A 22726-nucleotide genomic window follows, 5' to 3' on the forward strand; every position below is an offset into this window, starting at 1 on the left:
TTTATTTACCGTTTAAGTACCAAAGCTACACAATGTGCTATTTATAGTCTTACCATCATGGGTAGCGAAACACAGGCCGGTCTGTCACTACAGATATTATAACAATTACTAACCCTTCAGAGACGGTTGTATGTAATGACTCATTCTCAAACTAGGTATATATAAATATGTATATTTAACAGACAAATACAATAAAATCCTGAAATGTGGCTCACATAAATAAAGTTGTTTTATCAGAACGACAAACTTATATATAGATTATTAAATAATTACGAGTTGTGTAACTTACACTTTATTAAAGCTATAAAACTAACAAGTAGAACAAAAAGAAATAATATCATATACCTTTCATATATATGACATGTGAAACATATGCTTTGAAACAGATAATTTGAGATTTAGGACGAATTCACCAAAAACAACGTGTTAGGTTTTCCGACACAACATTTTAATGGATTTATTATGAACGAATTTAATATTGAAAAAGAACTCGATCTTGTATCGAGTAATAATAAAACTTTATGTTTTTTGGTTGTTTTTTTATATCTCTTACATACTTACAGATAACCGAATATGAATAAGGTCTGGTGAAATTATGAAAAGACAAAATTACAGAAAAGACAATTATATGAGTTTGGTTGTTGATTGATTGTTTTGTATTTCGCGCAAAAGTAAGGAATGTGTTTATGAAATTGTTAAATACCGTGGAAATAAATGATTTTCCCACAATAATAAGGTAAAATGCGAGGTATACGTTTCTCATGAATAAAAGTGATACAGTATAAAATAAATAAAAGTATATTTTGAGTTTAAACTAATACATTTTTACAGTGTATTTTAATGTATTTCGATTACATAAAGGTGCATGTATGTTTGAAGATTTGTTTTTAATTAAAGTTTTTTTTATATTTCTCTGTAAAATTACATCCTGAGGATTTGCCTTTCATGTCACGCAACCAAATGAATATAAACCAAGTCACGTCAAAAAAGGTAAAAAAACATAAAAATTACAAATATTCAAGTTTTAATACACTTGATATTTCTACCTTGTGATTACGTCATCAACTGACACATAGGTTCCCGACCAATGAATCCTTATTGTTGTTGTTTTGAATTGAGCACAAACCTATACAATTGGCTATCTGTGCTCTTCCCACCACGGATATCGAAACCAGGTTTTTAGCGTTGTAAGTCCGCAGACATACCGCTGAGCCACTTGGGGATATGAATCCTTACAGTATGTTACATAGTAGTTTTGGTTTGTTTGTTTATTTTGAATTTCGCGCAAAGCTACTCGAGGACTCTCTGTGCTAGCCCTCCCTAATTTATTAGTGTAAGACTAGAGGGAAGGCAGCTAGTTACCACCACCCACCGCCAACTCTTGGGCTACTCTTTTACCAACTAATAGTGGGATTGACCAGATACATTGTAACGCCCTCACGGCTGAAAGGGCGAGCATGTTGGTTCAACCGGGATTCGAACCTGCGAACCTAAGATTACGAGTCGAGCACTTTAACTATTTGGATATGCCTGGATAATAGTTTTAGACTGCGGTATAAATTCGAACTACTAACCTCCAAGAACTGTGGTTTCGTTTAAAAGTTTGGTCGGAAGTAGACTAAAAGGAAACCAACCAAAACTTGGTATTATGTGAAATGAAAGAAAGTAGACTTTGAAACATTATAATTTCTTTAAAAAAATGAGTTATTTTCCTTATGTGATATTGAAATTGAAGTAACTTATTTTGAATTTCCCTCAAAAATAACCGAAGACCACATCAGCGATCGCTATCCTTCATTAACCAGTGACAAAATAGAGGGAAAGAAGAATGTTAACAGCACCTACCGCCAACGTTTTTACTACTCTTTTACCAAAAATAAGCGGGTAATATTGTCAGTATGTATCATATTCGAAGACAAGAATTCGAAACACACGTGATAGTCTGTCCTACCACATAGCAGAAAGCTAATTCTAGTTGTCTGAAAACGTTGTAGAAGTAGGTACATTAACATTACGATTTCTCGCATACATGTTGTTTTTTGTCTCAAGAGGTATATGTACACCAGTATATCACAATAAGTCATTAAACTGGTGCCTTACCTCATATTATGTACTTTGGAGTACAAACATCGATAACAAGTGAATCATATATAAACCTTTTAAAATACATTGACTTTGGAATTCAAACGAATAGAACGTAATGGTAGCTCAAAGTGTAATTTTGTGTTTTTTCTCAATAGCCGAGACTGATAAAAACTATAATTTACCTAAAACAGTCTGTAAACGTATTTAGTTTCTCCTTTATTAATATACGAAACACACACATATATATATATATATATATTATTTATGATTAATTTTGTTTACATTCTATAAATAAGAAAAATACTTCAAAAACGTTTATATGAACTTCTGTTTATATCTAATAGGTAAAATAATTAACACACCTATTTTATCTACAATTCTTAAATTAAATTATCCAATTTTAAAAATAAAAATTCTATTTTTTTTTAGAAACGTGTGACAGGCGTAGTTAAAACTACGAATTTCACGTTTCAGTGGTATTCACACAGAGGCAACCATTGCAATTCGATGAAAAATCTTATTACATATTCACTGGCTTACCATTTTATTAGGACCTACCGAGTCTGTCAGACTTAGGCCTAGCGTGAGCTAGAGATATTTTTATTCTTTGAGTTATCCTTATAACCCTTTGTTTGAACACTACAACTGAACATTATGTAGCTGAAATTACTTACATTTTACACTGTCTGTCAATAGATTAGATACTCGTATAAATGCAGGGGACACTAGACTACAGTGACAAGCTGCACCTCTAAGAGTCCTACACTCAAGCTATAATAATCCATAATTTCTGACTTGGAGAGGTTATATACCTGATGTTCAATATCGCTATGCGGTTCAAGGAACAGACAATGTACATTAGATGCACGTGTTTGTGTTTTTCTTATAGCAAAGCCACATCGGGCTATCTGCTTAGCCCACCGAGGCGAATCGAACCCCTGATTTTAGCGTTGTAAATCCGGAGACTTACCGCTGTAACATTTCATGTAAATTCTTCCGAAACACTATAACCTCTCTCTGGCCAGTAGTTCAAAATTAGGGACGACTTTTTCATATTGTTAGGGACAATTGTTCTGGACATTTAGCTCAAGTGCGCATGAAGTGAAGTTCGGTTGGAAAATTCCAATTACCTTATTATTAATTTAGAAACACGTAGATCAATATTTTAGTAGGCACGAATATATAACATTTTCAAAATTAATGTTGAATAAATCGGTGAATAGAATAACAAGAATGTTTAAGAATTTAACATACGGTCCTCGGTAGTGTAGTAGTAAGTATCCACGCGGGAGACCGGGGTTCGATTCTCCGCCGGGGAGAATATTATTTGGCCCGGCATGGCCAAGTGTGTTAAGGCGTTTGAGTCGTAATCTGAGGGTCGCAGGTTCGAATCCCGGTCACACCACACATGCTCGCCCTTTCAGCCGTGGGGGCGTTATAAGTGACGGTCAATCCCCACTATTCGTTGGTTAAAAAGTAGCACAAGAGTTGGCGGTGGGTGGTGATGACTAGTTGCCTTCCCTCTAGTCTTACACTGCAAAATTAGGGACGGCTAGCGCAGATGGCCTTCAAGTAGCTTAGCGCGAAATTTAAAAACAAACAAAAACACCAAGCACGGTCTTATTGATGTGTGCTCAGTGGGTCAACGGTGAGATTGGTTCTTCGTGATGGACACAATCCATACAATCCATTGCATAACTTTGCAATGAGAATCAGCAACTAGAGACTCCGAATATTAAAAAGAAAATGTTTTTAATATTTATAGAATAAATATCTGATTCTGACTGACATCATACAATCTTTTGCCATCAGTGCTCGACTTTTGAGTCATGTAGAAGGTACGTGGTGCTCGCTTCCTTAATAAGACCGAGCAAAATCTATGACTTGAGTTAAGAGCTCTTTTCTTGGAATCGTATTTTCAACCAGGTTTCTAATGTTTCAGTTTGTCTAAATGACTGTTTTCAAATTTCTGTTCAGCTAATTATAAACGAAAAATTGTGATTTATGTTTTAAAACCTTTGACTAACTCAAAAGAGGTTCTAAAAGGTTTATTTCTGAATTCTAAGCTCTCCTTCCATTGACAATACGTGCCTTGTGTTACAGAGGGTTACATGAGTAACATGGAAACCTACGGAGTGTTATCTCAACATACAGACTTGCTAGCAAAACAAACCTCTGGCATAAATTCCAAAAGTTTAGACGTGCTGGTGCTTCAGATGTGGATCCCACAGTTTTCGTGAGGATAGTTACCCGGGCGACAACATCTCGACGACAATCCTCAACAATTGATAACATAGTACAGTCACGTACCATTTATTCATTCATCGGCCTTTTCCAAACACCACAGCTTTAAACAGTAAAACGTCTTTACCACGCAGATCAAAATCTTTGTCTTATTATTAGGGTTCTAGTGTTTACACAAAGATTTTTTTTAAATTTTGCAATAGGGTAAGGGGCCGTACAAATTTCTTCCATTAAGCATCTTACAATGGTTATGTACCCTACATACTGTATTTTACAAATTTCCGGATGACCAGGTAACCTTCTGCAGCAACGTTACCGACATTCAATGACTTTCATTAATTAATGTAAACTTTGTTTATATTTTTTGTTTTAATATTGAATAATTAATCTCAGAATATATTCCTGTAAATTGTAAACATAGAAATGTCGTTTAATATTCATTACTAGTCAACTTAGATATGTATTAGAAATCGTTAAATTTTTAACGCCACGTAACGAAACTTATCACAAGTTCCACAGAACATGAGTAAACATGACTGATAGGAAACACATTTCAAAACTTTATCTGACTTTTTCCACACTTTAAAATACTGGTGTCAGACTAAAAACCTCACATAAACATAATGTACGTAATAGTCATTTGAAAGACTGTGTAAAGTTTGCTTGAACATAAAATAGGCTGTCTGTATTATGTTTAGAGCGAGGAATCTTACCTTGGATGTTAGCATTGTAAAAAATAGTCCCTAAACTAACTGCTCACTCACCGAAGAAACAAGACAACGGATTTATAGGTTATAGAGAAAAGTCACACTGAGTTATTTGATGTGTCCTCTAATTGGAATCCAATTTCGGATTTTAGCGTTGGAAGTCCATAAACTAACATGACCCGGCATGGCCAAGTGTGTTAAGGCGTTCGACTCGTCATCCGAGGGTCGCGGTTTCAGCAACAAGGGCGTTATAATGTGACGGTCAATCCCACTATTCGTTGGTAAAAGAGTAGCCCAAGAGTTGGCGGTGGATGGTGATGACTAGTTGCCTTCCCTCTAGTCTTACACTGAAAATTAGGGACGGCTAGCGCAGATGGCCTTCAAGTAGCTTAGCGCGAAATTTAAAACAAACAAAACACCAAGCACGGTCTTATTGATGTGTGCTCAGTGGGTCAACGGTGAGATTGGTTCTTCGTGATGGACACAATCCATACAATCCATTGCATAACTTTGCAATGAGAATCAGCAACTAGTGACTCCGAATATTAAAAAGAAAATGTTTTCAATATTTATAGAATAAATATCAGATTCTGACTGACATCATACAATCTTTTGCCATCAGTGCTCGACTTTTGAGTCATGTAGAAGGTACGTGGTGCTCGCTTCCTTAATAAGACCGAGCAAAATCTATGACTTGAGTTAAGAGCTCTTTTCTTGGAATCGTATTTTCAACCAGGTTTCTAATGTTTCAGTTTGTCTAAATGACTGTTTTCAAATTTCTGTTCAGCTAATTATAAACGAAAAATTGTGATTTATGTTTTAAAACCTTTGACTAACTCAAAAGAGGTTCTAAAAGGTTTATTTCTGAATTCTAAGCTCTCCTTCCATTGACAATACGTGCCTTGTGTTACAGAGGGTTACATGAGTAACATGGAAACCTACGGAGTGTTATCTCAACATACAGACTTGCTAGCAAAACAAACCTCTGGCATAAATTCCAAAAGTTTAGACGTGCTGGTGCTTCAGATGTGGATCCCACAGTTTTCGTGAGGATAGTTACCCGGGCGACAACATCTCGACGACAATCCTCAACAATTGATAACATAGTACAGTCACGTACCATTTATTCATTCATCGGCCTTTTCCAAACACCACAGCTTTAAAAAGTAAAACGTCTTTACCACGCAGATCAAAATCTTTGTCTTATTATTAGGGTTCTAGTGTTTACACAAAGATTTTTTTTAAATTTTGCAATAGGGTAAGGGGCCGTGCAAATTTCTTCCATTAAGCATCTTACAATGGTTATGTACCCTACATGCTGTATTTTACAAATTTCCGGATGACCAGGTAACCTTCTGCAGCAACGTTACCGACATTCAATGACTTTCATTAATTAATGTAAACTTTGTTTATATTTTTTGTTTTAATATTGAATAATTAATCTCAGAATATATTCCTGTAAATTGTAAACATAGAAATGTCGTTTAATATTCATTACTAGTCAACTTAGATATGTATTAGAAATCGTTAAATTTTTAACGCCACGTAACGAAACTTATCACAAGTTCCACAGAACATGAGTAAACATGACTGATAGGAAACACATTTCAAAACTTTATCTGACTTTTTCCACACTTTAAAATACTGGTGTCAGACTAAAAACCTCACATAAACATAATGTACGTAATAGTCATTTGAAAGACTGTGTAAAGTTTGCTTGAACATAAAATAGGCTGTCTGTATTATGTTTAGAGCGAGGAATCTTACCTTGGATGTTAGCATTGTAAAAAATAGTCCCTAAACTAACTGCTCACTCACCGAAGAAACAAGACAACGGATTTATAGGTTATAGAGAAAAGTCACACTGAGTTATTTGATGTGTCCTCTAATTGGAATCCAATTTCGGATTTTAGCGTTGGAAGTCCATAAACTAACATGACCCGGCATGGCCAAGTGTGTTAAGGCGTTCGACTCGTCATCCGAGGGTCGCGGTTTCAGCAACAAGGGCGTTATAATGTGACGGTCAATCCCACTATTCGTTGGTAAAAGAGTAGCCCAAGAGTTGGCGGTGGATGGTGATGACTAGTTGCCTTCCCTCTAGTCTTACACTGAAAATTAGGGACGGCTAGCGCAGATGGCCTTCAAGTAGCTTAGCGCGAAATTTAAAAACAAACAAAAACACCAAGCACGGTCTTATTGATGTGTGCTCAGTGGGTCAACGGTGAGATTGGTTCTTCGTGATGGACACAATCCATACAATCCATTGCATAACTTTGCAATGAGAATCAGCAACTAGTGACTCCGAATATTAAAAAGAAAATGTTTTCAATATTTATAGAATAAATATCAGATTCTGACTGACATCATACAATCTTTTGCCATCAGTGCTCGACTTTTGAGTCATGTAGAAGGTACGTGGTGCTCGCTTCCTTAATAAGACCGAGCAAAATCTATGACTTGAGTTAAGAGCTCTTTTCTTGGAATCGTATTTTCAACCAGGTTTCTAATGTTTCAGTTTGTCTAAATGACTGTTTTCAAATTTCTGTTCAGCTAATTATAAACGAAAAATTGTGATTTATGTTTTAAAACCTTTGACTAACTCAAAAGAGGTTCTAAAAGGTTTATTTCTGAATTCTAAGCTCTCCTTCCATTGACAATACGTGCCTTGTGTTACAGAGGGTTACATGAGTAACATGGAAACCTACGGAGTGTTATCTCAACATACAGACTTGCTAGCAAAACAAACCTCTGGCATAAATTCCAAAAGTTTAGACGTGCTGGTGCTTCAGATGTGGATCCCACAGTTTTCGTGAGGATAGTTACCCGGGCGACAACATCTCGACGACAATCCTCAACAATTGATAACATAGTACAGTCACGTACCATTTATTCATTCATCGGCCTTTTCCAAACACCACAGCTTTAAAAAGTAAAACGTCTTTACCACGCAGATCAAAATCTTTGTCTTATTATTAGGGTTCTAGTGTTTACACAAAGATTTTTTTTAAATTTTGCAATAGGGTAAGGGGCCGTGCAAATTTCTTCCATTAAGCATCTTACAATGGTTATGTACCCTACATGCTGTATTTTACAAATTTCCGGATGACCAGGTAACCTTCTGCAGCAACGTTACCGACATTCAATGACTTTCATTAATTAATGTAAACTTTGTTTATATTTTTTGTTTTAATATTGAATAATTAATCTCAGAATATATTCCTGTAAATTGTAAACATAGAAATGTCGTTTAATATTCATTACTAGTCAACTTAGATATGTATTAGAAATCGTTAAATTTTTAACGCTACGTAACGAAACTTATCACAAGTTCCACAGAACATGAGTAAACATGACTGATAGGAAACACATTTCAAAACTTTATCTGACTTTTTCCACACTTTAAAATACTGGTGTCAGACTAAAAACCTCACATAAACATAATGTACGTAATAGTCATTTGAAAGACTGTGTAAAGTTTGCTTGAACATAAAATAGGCTGTCTGTATTATGTTTAGAGCGAGGAATCTTACCTTGGATGTTAGCATTGTAAAAAATAGTCCCTAAACTAATTGCTCACTCACCGAAGAAACAAGACAACGGATTTATAGGTTATAGAGAAAAGTCACACTGAGTTATTTGATGTGTCCTCTAATTGGAATCCAATTTCGGATTTTAGCGTTGGAAGTCCATAAACTAACATGACCCGGCATGGCCAAGTGTGTTAAGGCGTTCGACTCGTCATCCGAGGGTCGCGGTTTCAGCAACAAGGGCGTTATAATGTGACGGTCAATCCCACTATTCGTTGGTAAAAGAGTAGCCCAGGAGTTGGCGGTGGGTAGCGATGACTAGCTGCCTTCCCTCTAATCTTACACTGCTATCTGCGCTAGCCATCCCTAACTTTGCAGTGTAAGACTAGAGGGAAGAGAGCTAGTCATCACCATCCACCGCCAACTCCTGGGCTACTCTTTTACCAACGAATAGTGGGATTGACCGTAACTTTATAACGCCCCCACGGCTGAAAGGGAAAATCACACAGCCATGCGGGGCTCGTTAATGTGCAGCATGTTTTGTATATTAGTCTAGACTGTCTGCTATGTCCTCCAAGGGGAATCGAGCCACGAATTTTAGCGCTGTAACTGCGTAGACTTACCGCTTTCCCAATTTGGCAGTTCTTTCCTATTACTTTTGCTTAAAATAAGTTGGTATTTTAGACACAGCAAATATTATTATTAACTCAAATAAACGTTCGACTCGGAGTCCAGACATCGGCTTTTCAATGACGAAACAATTCATATCATACAATATGTACATTTGTGGCTTATTTCTACACATGCAAAAGTTCTTGTTTTGTCTTTAGAATAAAACACAGTTCTGATCGTGATCTGAAATAGTATTTCTATGTTCATGCTCCATTAAGTGTAGTACACTTTTTTAAAACACAAACATCATATGTTTGTTTTAAAATTCGCACAAAGCCAAATGAGGGCTCTCTGCGCTAACCGCCCCTTACGTAGCACTGTAAGACTAGACAGAAGACAGCTAGTCAACACCATCCTCCGCCAACTCTTGGGCTATTCTTTCACTAACGAATAATGGGATTGACCGTACCTTGTAACGCCCCCAGGGCTGTAAAGGTAAACATGCTTGTTGTGATGGGGAGTCGATCCCGCAACCCTCGGGTGGGAGTCGTGTGCCTTTTACCACCTGGCCATGCCGGGCCAATGACATTTGTGTTAACAAATATTTATTTGTGAAATCACCATTAACAACAGCAGTAAACTTCCATTACGATTTAGAGGTTACATGTAGCTTCTACTGAGACACGTAATTTCGTTATATTCTATCCCCTTTATAGATTATACCAACCAAAATTTGATTTCTTGAAATTCGTCATGTATCCATTTATATCCGAGAAATCTTGAATGAAACTGTGTCACTGTTGTGTGTGGGACTGTATGATTGGTGAAATGACAGCCAATAAGAGAGTAAACTATAATTTAGGGACGGTACCCTGTAGTGGCTTGTTTTCAAACAATTAAAAATCTCAATATATACATATTGTGTACCATTTACTTACAGTCCCTATAAATATCTTCAACACTTTATATTTCTTACAGAAGTTGAGTTACATAATTGATATTCGATAAAAATTTACACTTGAAATTCGTTTGTGTAGGGTTAGAGCAAATTAATCTATATATATTTATATATATATATATTTCCTTTTTATTAGCTATATTTTTTTTTCCCTGATACCAATGGCCTGGCATGCCCAAGCGCGTAAGGCGTGCGACTCGTAATCCGAGGGTCGCGAGTTCGCGCCCGCGTCGCGCTAAACATGCTCGCCCTCCCAGCCGTGGGGGTGTATAATGTGACGGTCAATCCCACTATTCGTTGGTAAAAGAGTAGCCCAAGAGTTGGCGGTGGGTGGTGATGACTAGCTGCCTTCCCTCTAGTCTTACACTGCTAAATTAGGGACGGCTAGCACAGATAGCTCTCGAGTAGCTTTGTGCGAAATTCTAAAAACAAGCCTAATACCAAGCGTGAAGCACCAGATTGGAATTTATTGCTCATCCAGCTGTCTACCAGCCTACCCTAGATTGAAATTATCTTAAAAAGGACTGGACTAGATTCATCTTAGACATGGTCAAATACATCGATCGAGGGGGTTTGATCTCTTGAGTCACAAAAGAAAATAAAAAGTGTAATTAGATTTCAAACCCGTGAAATGATGCCAGTGCAATAAGCTGAAGGTTTGTACTTGGGTTTGATTTGGTTTGGTTTGAATTTCGCGCAAAGCTGCACAAGGGCTATGTGCGCTAGCCGTCTCTAATTCAGTGAGAAAGGTAAATACAGCTAATTGTCTATAAGTATTATAGTGCATAAACATATCAGAATAACTTGAATCGTGTTTACTAACCAGTCAACAAAGCGTACAATTTCTTAAAAAATTTATTCTCTTAATATGAAATACATGTGGTTATTCTGTGTTACAGATAGAAGACATATAGACCATTTTGAAAGAAATGATTACCTAAGATTATTTTTTTTTCGTAAAAACTCCCGTCCTATTCTGAGGAAGAACATTAAAAATGAAAAAAACAACAACATAATTTAAAATCAAATTTCAATACCAATATTATTAAACATATAAAGCCGACGAACATCAACTATTAAGTTATTACTAGCTGGAAGTATAGTTGAGTTTTCTAAGGTTGTACGAAGAAAGTTAACAGTTTTTAAACCATTGGTGTGTGTGTGTGTGGTTTTTGTTATATCAAATCCACATCGGGTCATCTGCTGTGTCCTCCATCTAGGGGAATCGAATCCCTGATTTTAGCGTTGCAAATCCAGAGACTTAACGCTATACCAGCGGGGAACAAAGCATTGGTAATACATTATTCTACGTTAATGACATTATGTTAAGAATAAACACTATATCATCATTATATAAATTTGCTACATACATATTAACATGATGTGTGACATCTGATCTAATGAACTTTTGTTGTTTTCTGTAAGAGCAAAAATATTTTACGCTTGGAAGTTGTTTTTCAAAATACGGGAAGGTTTATAACATATTAATGCAAAAACAAATAGAGTGTACTGGAACTGTGACAAAAACTTAAATAATGGTTACGTATTCTTTTATTGAAGGTAAAATGCAAGACGGTCTAGTGTCGAACATGATAGTGGTGTATTTGAGTATGTTTGCTTGTTTAGAATTAAGCACAAAGCTACACAGTGAGCTATCTGTGCTTTTCCTACCACGAGTATCGAAACCCGGTTTTTAGTGTGTAAGTTCTCAGACATACCACTCTGCCACTGGGGGGCGTTTGAGCACGTGCGTTTGCTTTCTTACAGCAAACACCACGGTGAGCTATCTGCTGTGTCCATTGAGAGGAACAGAACCCTTGATTTTAAAGCGTTGTAAATCTGTAGACCCATCATGGGTTGTACTTGGATAAGGAAACACATTATGCACATATAATAAACAGACAGGTAAACGACGATTTATAAGCATAAGGAAAAGTCTTATTGATGGTGGAACATATTGGATGTTTGGACAGAACATTGTTTTTCTTCTTCATAAGCATAAGATTAAAACTTATTGCTTGTTTATTTTTGCCTACCTTTTATTATGCTTATGATCCATAACAATCTATATATTCAAGCTTTAGCTATCTGTAGTAAGTATCAAAGTAAACCAGTAGTTCTGTTGAAATATAGAAAATGCGACACAGTAAGCTTGCATAGTAAAAATGATTCAATATGGGTCCACACTCGTGCGTGATTCCTTATGCATTACGTATCAATGCGTTTTCAAACTTTAAAGTAAAGCTACGATACCATTCGTTTCGTTTTGTTTATTTAAAAGAAAACACAAAAATGTATCTTGTAAATAATATATATTAAGAGGAAAGGGATTGATGTGAACATTTCAAACATAATATTTTATGAAAGAACAAAGTTTCATCTATTGTGTTGTACGTTATAAGTTAGAGACTGCTCAGCGCATTATAGAAGGACTGTTCGAAATAACCATTTTTATGTTTCGGTGTCCAAAATATACTGATATATGTCGCTGTATATAATAAAAAATACTGCACTTCTTGGAATTTTATCTCTTCGAATAAACCATATTTTTCTTTCCATATCATCCACGCTAAGAACGCGCCCAAACACACTTTGCGTTCATCCTGTATATGTCTACACAACCCTCGTCGAAGAGATTCGTTATGTACGTCGACGTGATCGTTAAAATACGAAGCTATATAACTGCAGGTTGTTAACACACTGTATATCGTTACACATAACAACGGTTTTTTCACAACTGTGGTGCACAAAAGTCATCTATAGAAGACGCTATGTTAACAACACGAATAAATAGTGTACCAGCCACGTTTGTTTAGTATCACGCGATACTGCTATCTGAAAAATAAGCCATTCTAACTGAAATATTTTTAACTTCACTCGTCGGTTGGTGTTTACGGAATTAGCGCAAAGTTATTCGAGGGTTATCTGTGCTAGCTGTTTAGATCAAAGGTGGCGAATCAAAATCACCCACCGCCAATTTCTGGGCTAATCTAATAGAAAGGGTACACGTAACTGCCATTTTTTATAACACATCAACAAACTCAAAGTGCAAAGCGAGATGTTGTGTGGTAATAATATGGGGTCAACCACGAGGGCCCAAGGAGAAAGAGGTTTTAGTGATCCTCACTGGCCTCTCGATCGTGAAAGATTAATGAAGCCCCAGTCGTTCGAGCCAACAGTTGTGTCGCGCTCACCCGATACGCGTCAGATGAATAATATTTTATTTAATAAGTAAAACCCAGTATAGATTTACTTATTATTTTAGTTTCCTGATTTGTATATTTCACATTTCGTGAATACAACATGTATTCTTTCATTCTCGACTCTCTTGGTTTTTATCTTCACGTCAATACATTTACCAGGACTTAGAAGAACTTAGGACTAAATGTTCAATTAAAAAGACAAAGAAGCGAGAAAGCTGGTTTAACTTTCATTTATACAACGGACAATCTGCTTTTTTCACTGCGGGGACCCTAAATTTTACCATTGTAGGTCCGTAACGTTATCACTGATTTATCAAGTAACGAAGAGCCATTACAGCTGTTCCTTTAAAACCCGAAATCACGGAAAATAAAACAGACCGATAATTCACTTGTTAATCGAATTATTTGAAAACATTGTTACAAGCTGCTTTTATTGAACGTTTCAAAAATAATTGTTAATAACAATAAAATATAGGACTTTGTTTGACGACACTGTCTTTTATGATTCGATCTGTATTTTTACCATTTTTAGATAACTGAACTGAACTGAGCAGAATACAGCTGACGTAATTCGCGTATCTGAAAAATCCCTGGAATGTAATTAGCGCTTTCCAGTGAGACATAATTTATCTGTTTTATTCTTTATAGACGCCTGTAAACTGTTCTATTTCCAATTATTCTGTCCAAATGAAGTAAAATTCCTAATTTGTCGAGGTATTTTAACTTATGAAACAGCACGAAGCAATATTATCTCTAATGATGTCGATTGATCATGGAAACTCACTTCATTTTTCAATATTTTTATTCCCACGTTTTGAGTTCATCCAGCATACGATCGAGTACTTTGTTTTTATGCGAGTATGCATAATATTCAGTTATAATAACGTACTTAAATATGTATTTGTAATCCCATCTAAAAGACAGGACAGGAACTGAATACGGAGTTGTGAAACATGAATAATTCATACAAAATAAGAAACAAACAAGTTGATATTAACTCACTAACTACATGTTGTTCACTTGGTGCTCGATGTTGCATTGGAACAGTTGTTCGTTATAAATGGTGTTGTATTCGTTATTTTATAATAGTTAAAATAATGAAACAAATAAAGGAAAACAGTCAATCACAAGCAACTAAATTCATCAAATAGAACACGTTAACCCTAATTTAATCATTGGAGGAAACTTAGTACTTAAAGAGTCATTGAAACAATATTTCTTCAAACAGGCAGAAACCTCGTTTTTGTCACAAAGTTTCGTGAATACGGATGTAAATTTATCTGCCTTGAACACGATATAAGAGGCTGTACAAAAACTGAAATTGGTATTTTCCCAATCTTTCGAAATTACCGAATCTAAGTAGATTTAAGAGTCTCAGTTTCACGGTTTTTGCTGCACATAAGGCTAAAACGATCCAATTAATATTAAGATGCATGAATCATGCACTTTTCTATTATTTTCACTAAGAACATCCGTGACAGGAAGTAAAAATGGAGTCAAATCACCTCAGTAAAACTGAAACAATCACGTTCCTAATTATAAAATTTTAACACAGACATAACAATACATATTAACCTCTCATTACTTGTTGCTTTTATTTACTATATCGTAGATAAACAAAAAGCTACACGGCAGTATATCTGTCATGTGCGCACCACTGGTATCGAAAATCGGTTTTCAGCGTTATAAGTCCGCAGAAGAGAGTCCGGCATGGCCAGATGGATTACGGCATTCGACTCGTAAGCCGAGGGTCGCGGGTTCGAATCCCGGTCGCACCAAACATGCTCGCCTTTTCAGCCGTGGGAGCGTTATAATGTGACGGTTAATCCCACTATTCGTTGGTAAAAGAGTAGCCCAAGAGTTGGCGGTGGGTGGTGATGACTATCTGCCTTCCCTCTAGTTTTACACTGCTAAATTAGGGACGGCTAGCGCAGATAGCACTCGAATAGCTTTGCGCGAAATTCAAAAACAAAACAAACAAACTTTTCTGGAACAAACCGATTTAAAAAAAAGAACGTCTGTGACGTATTGCACAGAAAGGACAAGGAAAGAAAAGTACAACCACATGAAGACTGAAGTACAACCACATGAAGACTGAAGTACAACCACATAAAGACTGATACAACCACATGAAGACTGAAGTACAACCACATGAAGACTGAAGTACAACCACATGAAAACTGATACAACCACATGAAGACTGAAGTACAACCACATGAAGACTGAAATTTATTTAAAAATGCTCGTTATTCTCAGTTGCTATTGTCAACGTTCACAGTGGGTTAGCTAACTAAATCTCATCAAAGAGAATCCACAACGGGTTCCTCATATCCCAGTCATCAAAGCTGAACTATCGTACAGAAGCGCAAGAAACCGCAGATGATTGACGTGATGGATGGTAATTTGATGGTATCTCCCTGCACTGTAACAATTCAACAGATAAGGACTTTGCGTCGGGTTTTGTCGTTTCCACAAGCCTTTTGACAGTGGAAAATGGTTTATTTATTCTGAATTTCGCGCAAAGCTACTCGAGGGCTATCTGTGCTAGCCGTCCCTAATTTAGCAGTGTAAGACTAGAGGGAAGACAGCTAGTTATCACCACCCACCGCCAACTCTTGGACTACTCTTTTACCAACGAATAGTGGGATTGACTATCACATCATAACGCCCCCGCAGCTGAAAGGGCGAGCATGTTTGGTGCGACCGGGATGTGAACCCTCGAACAACAGATTACGAGTCGAACGCCTTAAACCACCTGGCCATGCCGGGGCCCCGTGGAAAAGGTTATACTTCTTAAAGTTCATAATAAAATAATTTCTACAGAGAAACGTGTTAGTAACAATAATGTGTGATGAAACACATATACCAAGGACTCTAAGGAAGTGTGGCTATATCACAGAAAAACGATATATCACATCACCACGTCCACAGACATTTCTAGGCACCACAGAGAATAAAACTAGGGCTCATAATGTTTGTTTTTCTAACATAAGATTGTGAAACAGCAGCTTTTCATCTGGTTATTTCAAATACGGTCTTGGAAGCCCACCTTGCTTGTAGAGGAGAATCCTGTAAAGTTTGCCAGTAACGTTGGCTTTAGAATAACATTATTAACGTTCACAGAAACTTGCTACAATAGTAACTGCTGAATCCGACAATATTACATAACCAGGGTTATACGATCACCAGTGAAATAAGTACTTTCATATTTAATAAGAACCTAAACCTCGTTCGTATAAAGCGCGACGTATACACAGTATGGAGATATTTCGCCTTCAAGACGTGCATCAAAGAGTCATTTATTACGCATCATTAGTTGTGTGTTTGTTTTTCAAAATGGCGTTTGTGATTGCACTACAAAAGACTATAGTCAATTAATAGGTCTATTTTCTTTGCCTGGTTTTCAGTTTCTACCCTAAATTAAACAGTAACTAGTTAAAGACAGGTTCACAAACGTTTTGGATAACTCCAATCTATAACTTGATGTGAAAATCTGGAAACATGAGGTTATGGATAAAGAGTTCCATAAATATAGATACAAAAAAACAAAGATTGCCTTAAATATTGATGTATAGGACAAAAGGTCTCGTTAGGATTATTAAAAAAAAACAATTTATTTAATATGAAGGAAATATATTTACATGACAAAATCACTTTAACAAGACGAGTAACGTTACAGCGAGAAATTAAAAATATTTAAAGAAAGCCAGATAAGAACGAAACATATTCACCAAATAAGTACACTGTTTGTGAACGGTGTTTTAATAATAACGTCTCTGCTCTTGTGTACATTTAACCTTAGGTTAAAGGTTATTAATCGTTGAAAATAATGTCTATTTATTCTACCGACATAAGTTATTTTGTTACGAACTTTCACCATTCTAAAGTCACTTATGGAGGACACAAAACATATAAATATTTGATAATTACTCTTACAGGAACAAATACTTCAAGAAAAGAACTGTTTGATATCTTTCATATTTAACACGTTTCGTTTTCATCAAAAAATGATATGAAAGATTCGTTCTTTAAAGATTTGTAAGAAATGTGTTGATGCGATACAATTACATGGCACTTTAATATGTCTGTTGAGTTAAGAGGAACAAAAAGTAATAATAATAAGTGGAAATTGTGAAGTAAACATATTTTAACTTTGGGATTCTCACAATTACTCATAAACGGAAGGCACCTTTATCACGAAACGAAAAAAAAAAACTCAAGAACCGTTGTCCAGTTTGCCTTCAAACGTACCAATTTCACGTGAATGTTTGTGGTCCGAAAAGTCACTCACACAAAGCAGTTTCTGACGTATCACTTGGGTTAGTCAGGGTAGGACTGGAAGTCTGAACTTGCAGAAGAAGAGGTACTGAGGCAGGATACTATAGTATTAAAAACAAGTCACAATCATATGATAATGATATAGTATTAAAAACAAATCACAATCATATAATAATGATATAAGATTAAAAACAAGTCACAATCATATGATATTGATATAGGATTAAAAACAAGTCACAATCATATAATAATGATATAGTATTAAAAACAAATCACAATCATATAATAATGATATAAGATTAAAAACAAGTCACAATCATATGATATTGACATAGGATTAAAAACAAGTCACAATCATATCATATTGATATAGGATTAAAAACAAGTCACAATCATATAATAATGATATAAGATTCAAAACAAGTCACAATCATATGATAATGATATAGGATTAAAAACAAGTCACAATCATATGATATTGATATAGTATTAAAAACAAGTCACAATCATATGATATTGATATAATATTAAAAACAAGTCACAATCATATAATAATGATATAGGATTAAAAACAAGTCACAAACATATAATAATGATATAGGATTAAAAACAAGTCACAATCATATGATATTGACATAGGATTAAAAACAAGTCACAATCATATGATATTAACATAGGACTAAAAACAAGTCACAATCATATAATAATGATATAGTATTAAAAACAAGTCACAATCATATAATAATAATATAGTATTAAAAACAAATCACAATCATATAATAATGATATAAGATTAAAAACAAGTCACAATCATATGATATTGATATAGTATTAAAAACGTCACAATCATATGACAAAGGTATAGGATTAATAACAAGTCACAATCATATGATATTCATATAGGATTAAAAACAAGTCACAATCATATCATATTAACATAGGATTAAAAACAAGTCACAATCATATAATAATGATATAGGATTAAAAACAAGTCACAATCATATAATAATGATATAAGATTAAACAGAAGTCACAATCATATCATATTGACATAGGATTAAAAAGAAGTCTCAACCATATGATATTAATATAGGATTAAAAACGTCACAATCATATGACAATGATATAGTTTTAAAGGCAAGCCACAATCACATAGTAATAACATAGGATTAATAAAAGGTCACAATCATTTGATAATGAATAATAAAATAAAACTTTGTACTTCAAGTAATCGCTTCTCTAGTCGGAAAATTTCGAATATTTGATTTGGTGATTTTACTTATATCACCCTGTAAGAGAATGTTTGATAAGAATCCTCAGTATATTGATGTTTTTATTATCGAGAAATGTAGTTTAGACGTAATATTAATGTGCTATATCGAACAATACAAATTAAGTGTAAAACATTTAACTTATGATATGAATTACAGTCCTACAAAAATGTATAATCTAAATAAAACTAAGGCTAGCAGTATTATTGTAGTACGTCCGATTAAAACATAAAATGCGCGAAAATGAAACTACAAGTAAAACTGTTTTGATGGGAAAATTTCCGATTCAGAACCAAAAAATACAGTAACATGCTTATGCTATTAGGTAATTTGATTACGTCTAATTGATTAGATGTTTTACCAGTGTCATTACGAAACTTTTCAGTCCAGACGTTTATATAATAGTCCGTACTAGGTACGAAGGCTATATTAAAGATATTGTTATATTTCTAAGCGCTGAGCGACAAGGCTGGGTAATCTATAAAAAACGGTTGCAGTCAGAGGGATGGCATTTCCTCGCTCCATCTCTCATTTTCGAGATTACATGCGTTAATATTGGATAACGAAAAATTTTACCATCGACAGCACAGAAAATCTTTCTCAGATCCAGAATTATCAACAATCCAGATCGGTGTTTTTGTATTTTAAAGAGGATTTTCACCTTATTGTGCCTCTAAAATGTGTTGCTAATCCAATCGCACTTTACAAAGTTATTGAACGAAATCCGCGAAAATGCTTCATTTCTCCACTGAACAAAAATACGGATTTGGACCAAATTTGGGGAGGTAGGCCAGGTGATTAGGGCGCTCGAATCCGCGAGCCTCAGATTGGGAGCGTTATAATGTGACGGTCAATCCCAGTGTTCACTGGTAAAAGAGTTTTGTTTGTTTTAGAATTTCGCACAAAGCTACTCGAGGGCTATCTGTGCTAGCCGTCCCTAATTTTGCAGTGTAAGACTAGAGGGAAGGTAGCTAGTCATCACCATTCACCGCCAACTCTTGGGCTACTCTTTTACCAATGAAAAGTGGGATTGACCGTCACATTATAACGCCCCCACGGCTGGGAGGGCGAGCATGTTTGGCGCGACGGGGATGCGAACCCGTGACCCTCAGATTACGAGTCGCACGCTTTAACACGATTGGCCATGCCGGGCCATTGGTAAAAGAGTAGCCCAAGATTTAGCTGCGTGTAGTGATGACTAGCTGCCTTCCGTCTAGTCTTACACTGCTGAATCACGGACGGCTAGCGTAGGTAGCCCTCGTGTAACTTTGCGCGAAATTCAAATATCAAAAAAACGATAATCGATATAAAGGTTGGCAAGCAGTCACCATCTAATAAAAACAACAACAACTTGTGAAATGAAGTCAAGCACAAAGAGATATCGTTTCGTATTAACCTTATCTTATACTGATTTGGTGAAACGTTAGGGTTGCGTGTAATACGAGAATTTGACATTGATACCATTACACTTTGTCTATTAAATATAAACGTTTCGATTCCCACAATAACGTTACAAGACATACGCACGTGCATGCTCTGATACCAGAACTCATAACGGCTGTTCAGCTTTGGTATATTAAGAAATATTGTGATGTCATCCATGAAATAACTCAGTTGTTCTGGTCAAGTGAAATTTAATAAAAAAAAAACAATGGTATTACTATGTCATTGACGGGGAACTTGTTCTGTGTAATTACAATGTACAAAATAAACATTCGTTATGATTTTAAGAATGTAATCGTACAGAAGGCACGGATGTATGTGTGTGTTTTAACATTAGCTATCCCTGAGTGTAACCTAAGTAACACATGGTAATAAAACGTCAATTTCTCATTTCCTGACAAATCAACTGCTTCTGGGAAACATCCAACAGCAACAACCATTTAGTACAGTTCAACTGTTTTACCAGACCAGATGTTCTTTATTATACAGAACAACAATAACATTGTAATCGATACTACATATCAATACAGCTGAGTATGATGCAACGTTGTACAATACAGAATCAGCACAACGTTTTTAATAATAAGTTTTTAGGATAACGCTAATTCACTTTGAGATCTCTCGCATAGGAGGTTTAGTTTCCAAGCTAAATATGTGAATAGTCTTAATTAAATTCAAAGCTGTTGAATATATTTCACATATCCTTTATTTTCCAGTACATAAGTTAGCACCAGACGAGAAGTGGCTGTTCAACTTTGAATATTCATTACTGAATAGTAGGCCTGGTAAATCGATATCTTAAGCCTCATTACACACTAACAAATAGAAATAACCTTGTTAAGTTACTGACGAGAGCACTAATTCTCTAACGATGATGTAGGTGGCGTTTTACAGAAAATAATAATGTTGTCATTGAAAAACAAGTTTTTCATAAAACTTAATTATAAAGTTAGTAAGTTGTTTCACAGTTATAATTCAACATAGGAATGAACATTATTTTTATTTCGGCATCTCCAACTTTCGTAAAGTTCAACTTCTTCTTTGTACCTGGTAAAAGAAGACTGAAACAAGCTTACATTTACAGAATAACGAATTCTATAGATAAAGGATAAACCTAAGAAATGAACATAAACAACCGTATCGATTATTTAGTGTACTTATTTACCTGGACGGCTCATCACGGCCACGTGGTTAAGGCACTCGACACGTAATCTGAAGGTAGCGAGTTTGAATCCTCGTCACACCAAACATGCTCACCCTTTCAGACGTGGGGGCGTTATAATGTGATGGTCAATTTCACTATTCGTTGGTAGAAAAGTAGCCCCAGAACTGGCGGTGGGTGGTGATTACTAGCTGCCTTCCCTCTAACTTTACACTGCAAAATTAGGGACAGCTAGCGGAGATAACCCTCGTGTAGCTTTGCGCGTAATTCAAAAACAAACAATCTTTACCTGGAATGAATTGCTCCCTTTTAAAATACAGCCCGTGATGGCCAGTTGGGTTTAGGCTTTCGGCTTCTGATCCGAGGGTCGCGGGTTCGAATTCCCCTCGCACCAAACATGCTCATCCTTTCAGCCGTAGGGACGTTATAATGTGACAGTTAATCTCAGTATTCGTTTGTAAAAGAGTAGCCCAAGAGTTGGCGGTGGGCGGTGATGACTACCCGTCTTCCCTCTAGGCTTCCATGCTAAATTAAGGACTGATAGCGCAGATAGCCCTCGAGTAGCTTCGCGCGAAATTCAAAACAAAACAAACAAACCAAGCCTTTTAAAATACCATATTTTACGCTTTGTAAGACGCACGTTTTTTGCTTTAAATATACCTTGAAAATCCTCATGCGTCCTCCAAGACAAAAGTGATGGGTTAAAGCAAGAGGTTAGGTTAGGATTTACTCAAAACAGCCTCTCATGCAGATCATAATCTCATTACCTACCAATCACAAGTATTTTCAATAGCGTAAAACATTTAGTTTAACTCATATTGTCGATATACTGTATTTGACTGTATTTACTCAGTCGGTCAGTAGGTTGATAAAATAGTCAAGGCTGCTTCAAGGTGTTGGTTGGGGAGTCAAAATATTTTTTTCTTAGAACTGTATTTCCAAAACTGGGGTGCGTCTTCCACATCTTACAAGTCGTAAAATACGGCAATTTGGTCTCACTTAACACATGATGAATGAACTGTAGAAATTTCCACGTGTTACAAAATAGCAGATATCCGACTAGTGATTGATTACATGTGCTTCCACAGAGATTGCATAAGAGTACTAACAATAAAGCTTTGTAGATCGGATATTAATCACTGTCTAAGTTGTACACTATACGCTCAACTGAAGAACAGCTATTGACCTGACAACATTTTTGTTATTTTAACTTGGTATTAGTTATATTTGGTAATC

General features: G+C 35.7%; 1 protein-coding gene across 4 annotated transcripts in view; it reads right to left on the bottom strand.

The window, feature by feature from the left end:
- Window positions 1–16968: 16968 nt before the first annotated feature.
- The window catches only part of LOC143246952 (protein turtle-like), a 96848-nt gene continuing 91090 nt past the window's right edge, over window positions 16969–22726 (bottom strand). For all 4 annotated transcript variants that reach the window (XM_076494220.1, XM_076494221.1, XM_076494222.1 and 1 more), the window contains one exon: window positions 16969–17715. In XM_076494220.1, coding sequence (XP_076350335.1) covers window positions 17620–17715 — 96 coding nt within the window. In that variant the 3' untranslated portion in view covers window positions 16969–17619. The remainder of the gene's footprint in view (window positions 17716–22726) is intronic.

Source organism: Tachypleus tridentatus, chromosome 3 (genome assembly GCF_004210375.1).
Source record: "Tachypleus tridentatus isolate NWPU-2018 chromosome 3, ASM421037v1, whole genome shotgun sequence".
In the NCBI taxonomy this organism is placed as follows: domain Eukaryota; kingdom Metazoa; phylum Arthropoda; class Merostomata; order Xiphosura; family Limulidae; genus Tachypleus; species Tachypleus tridentatus.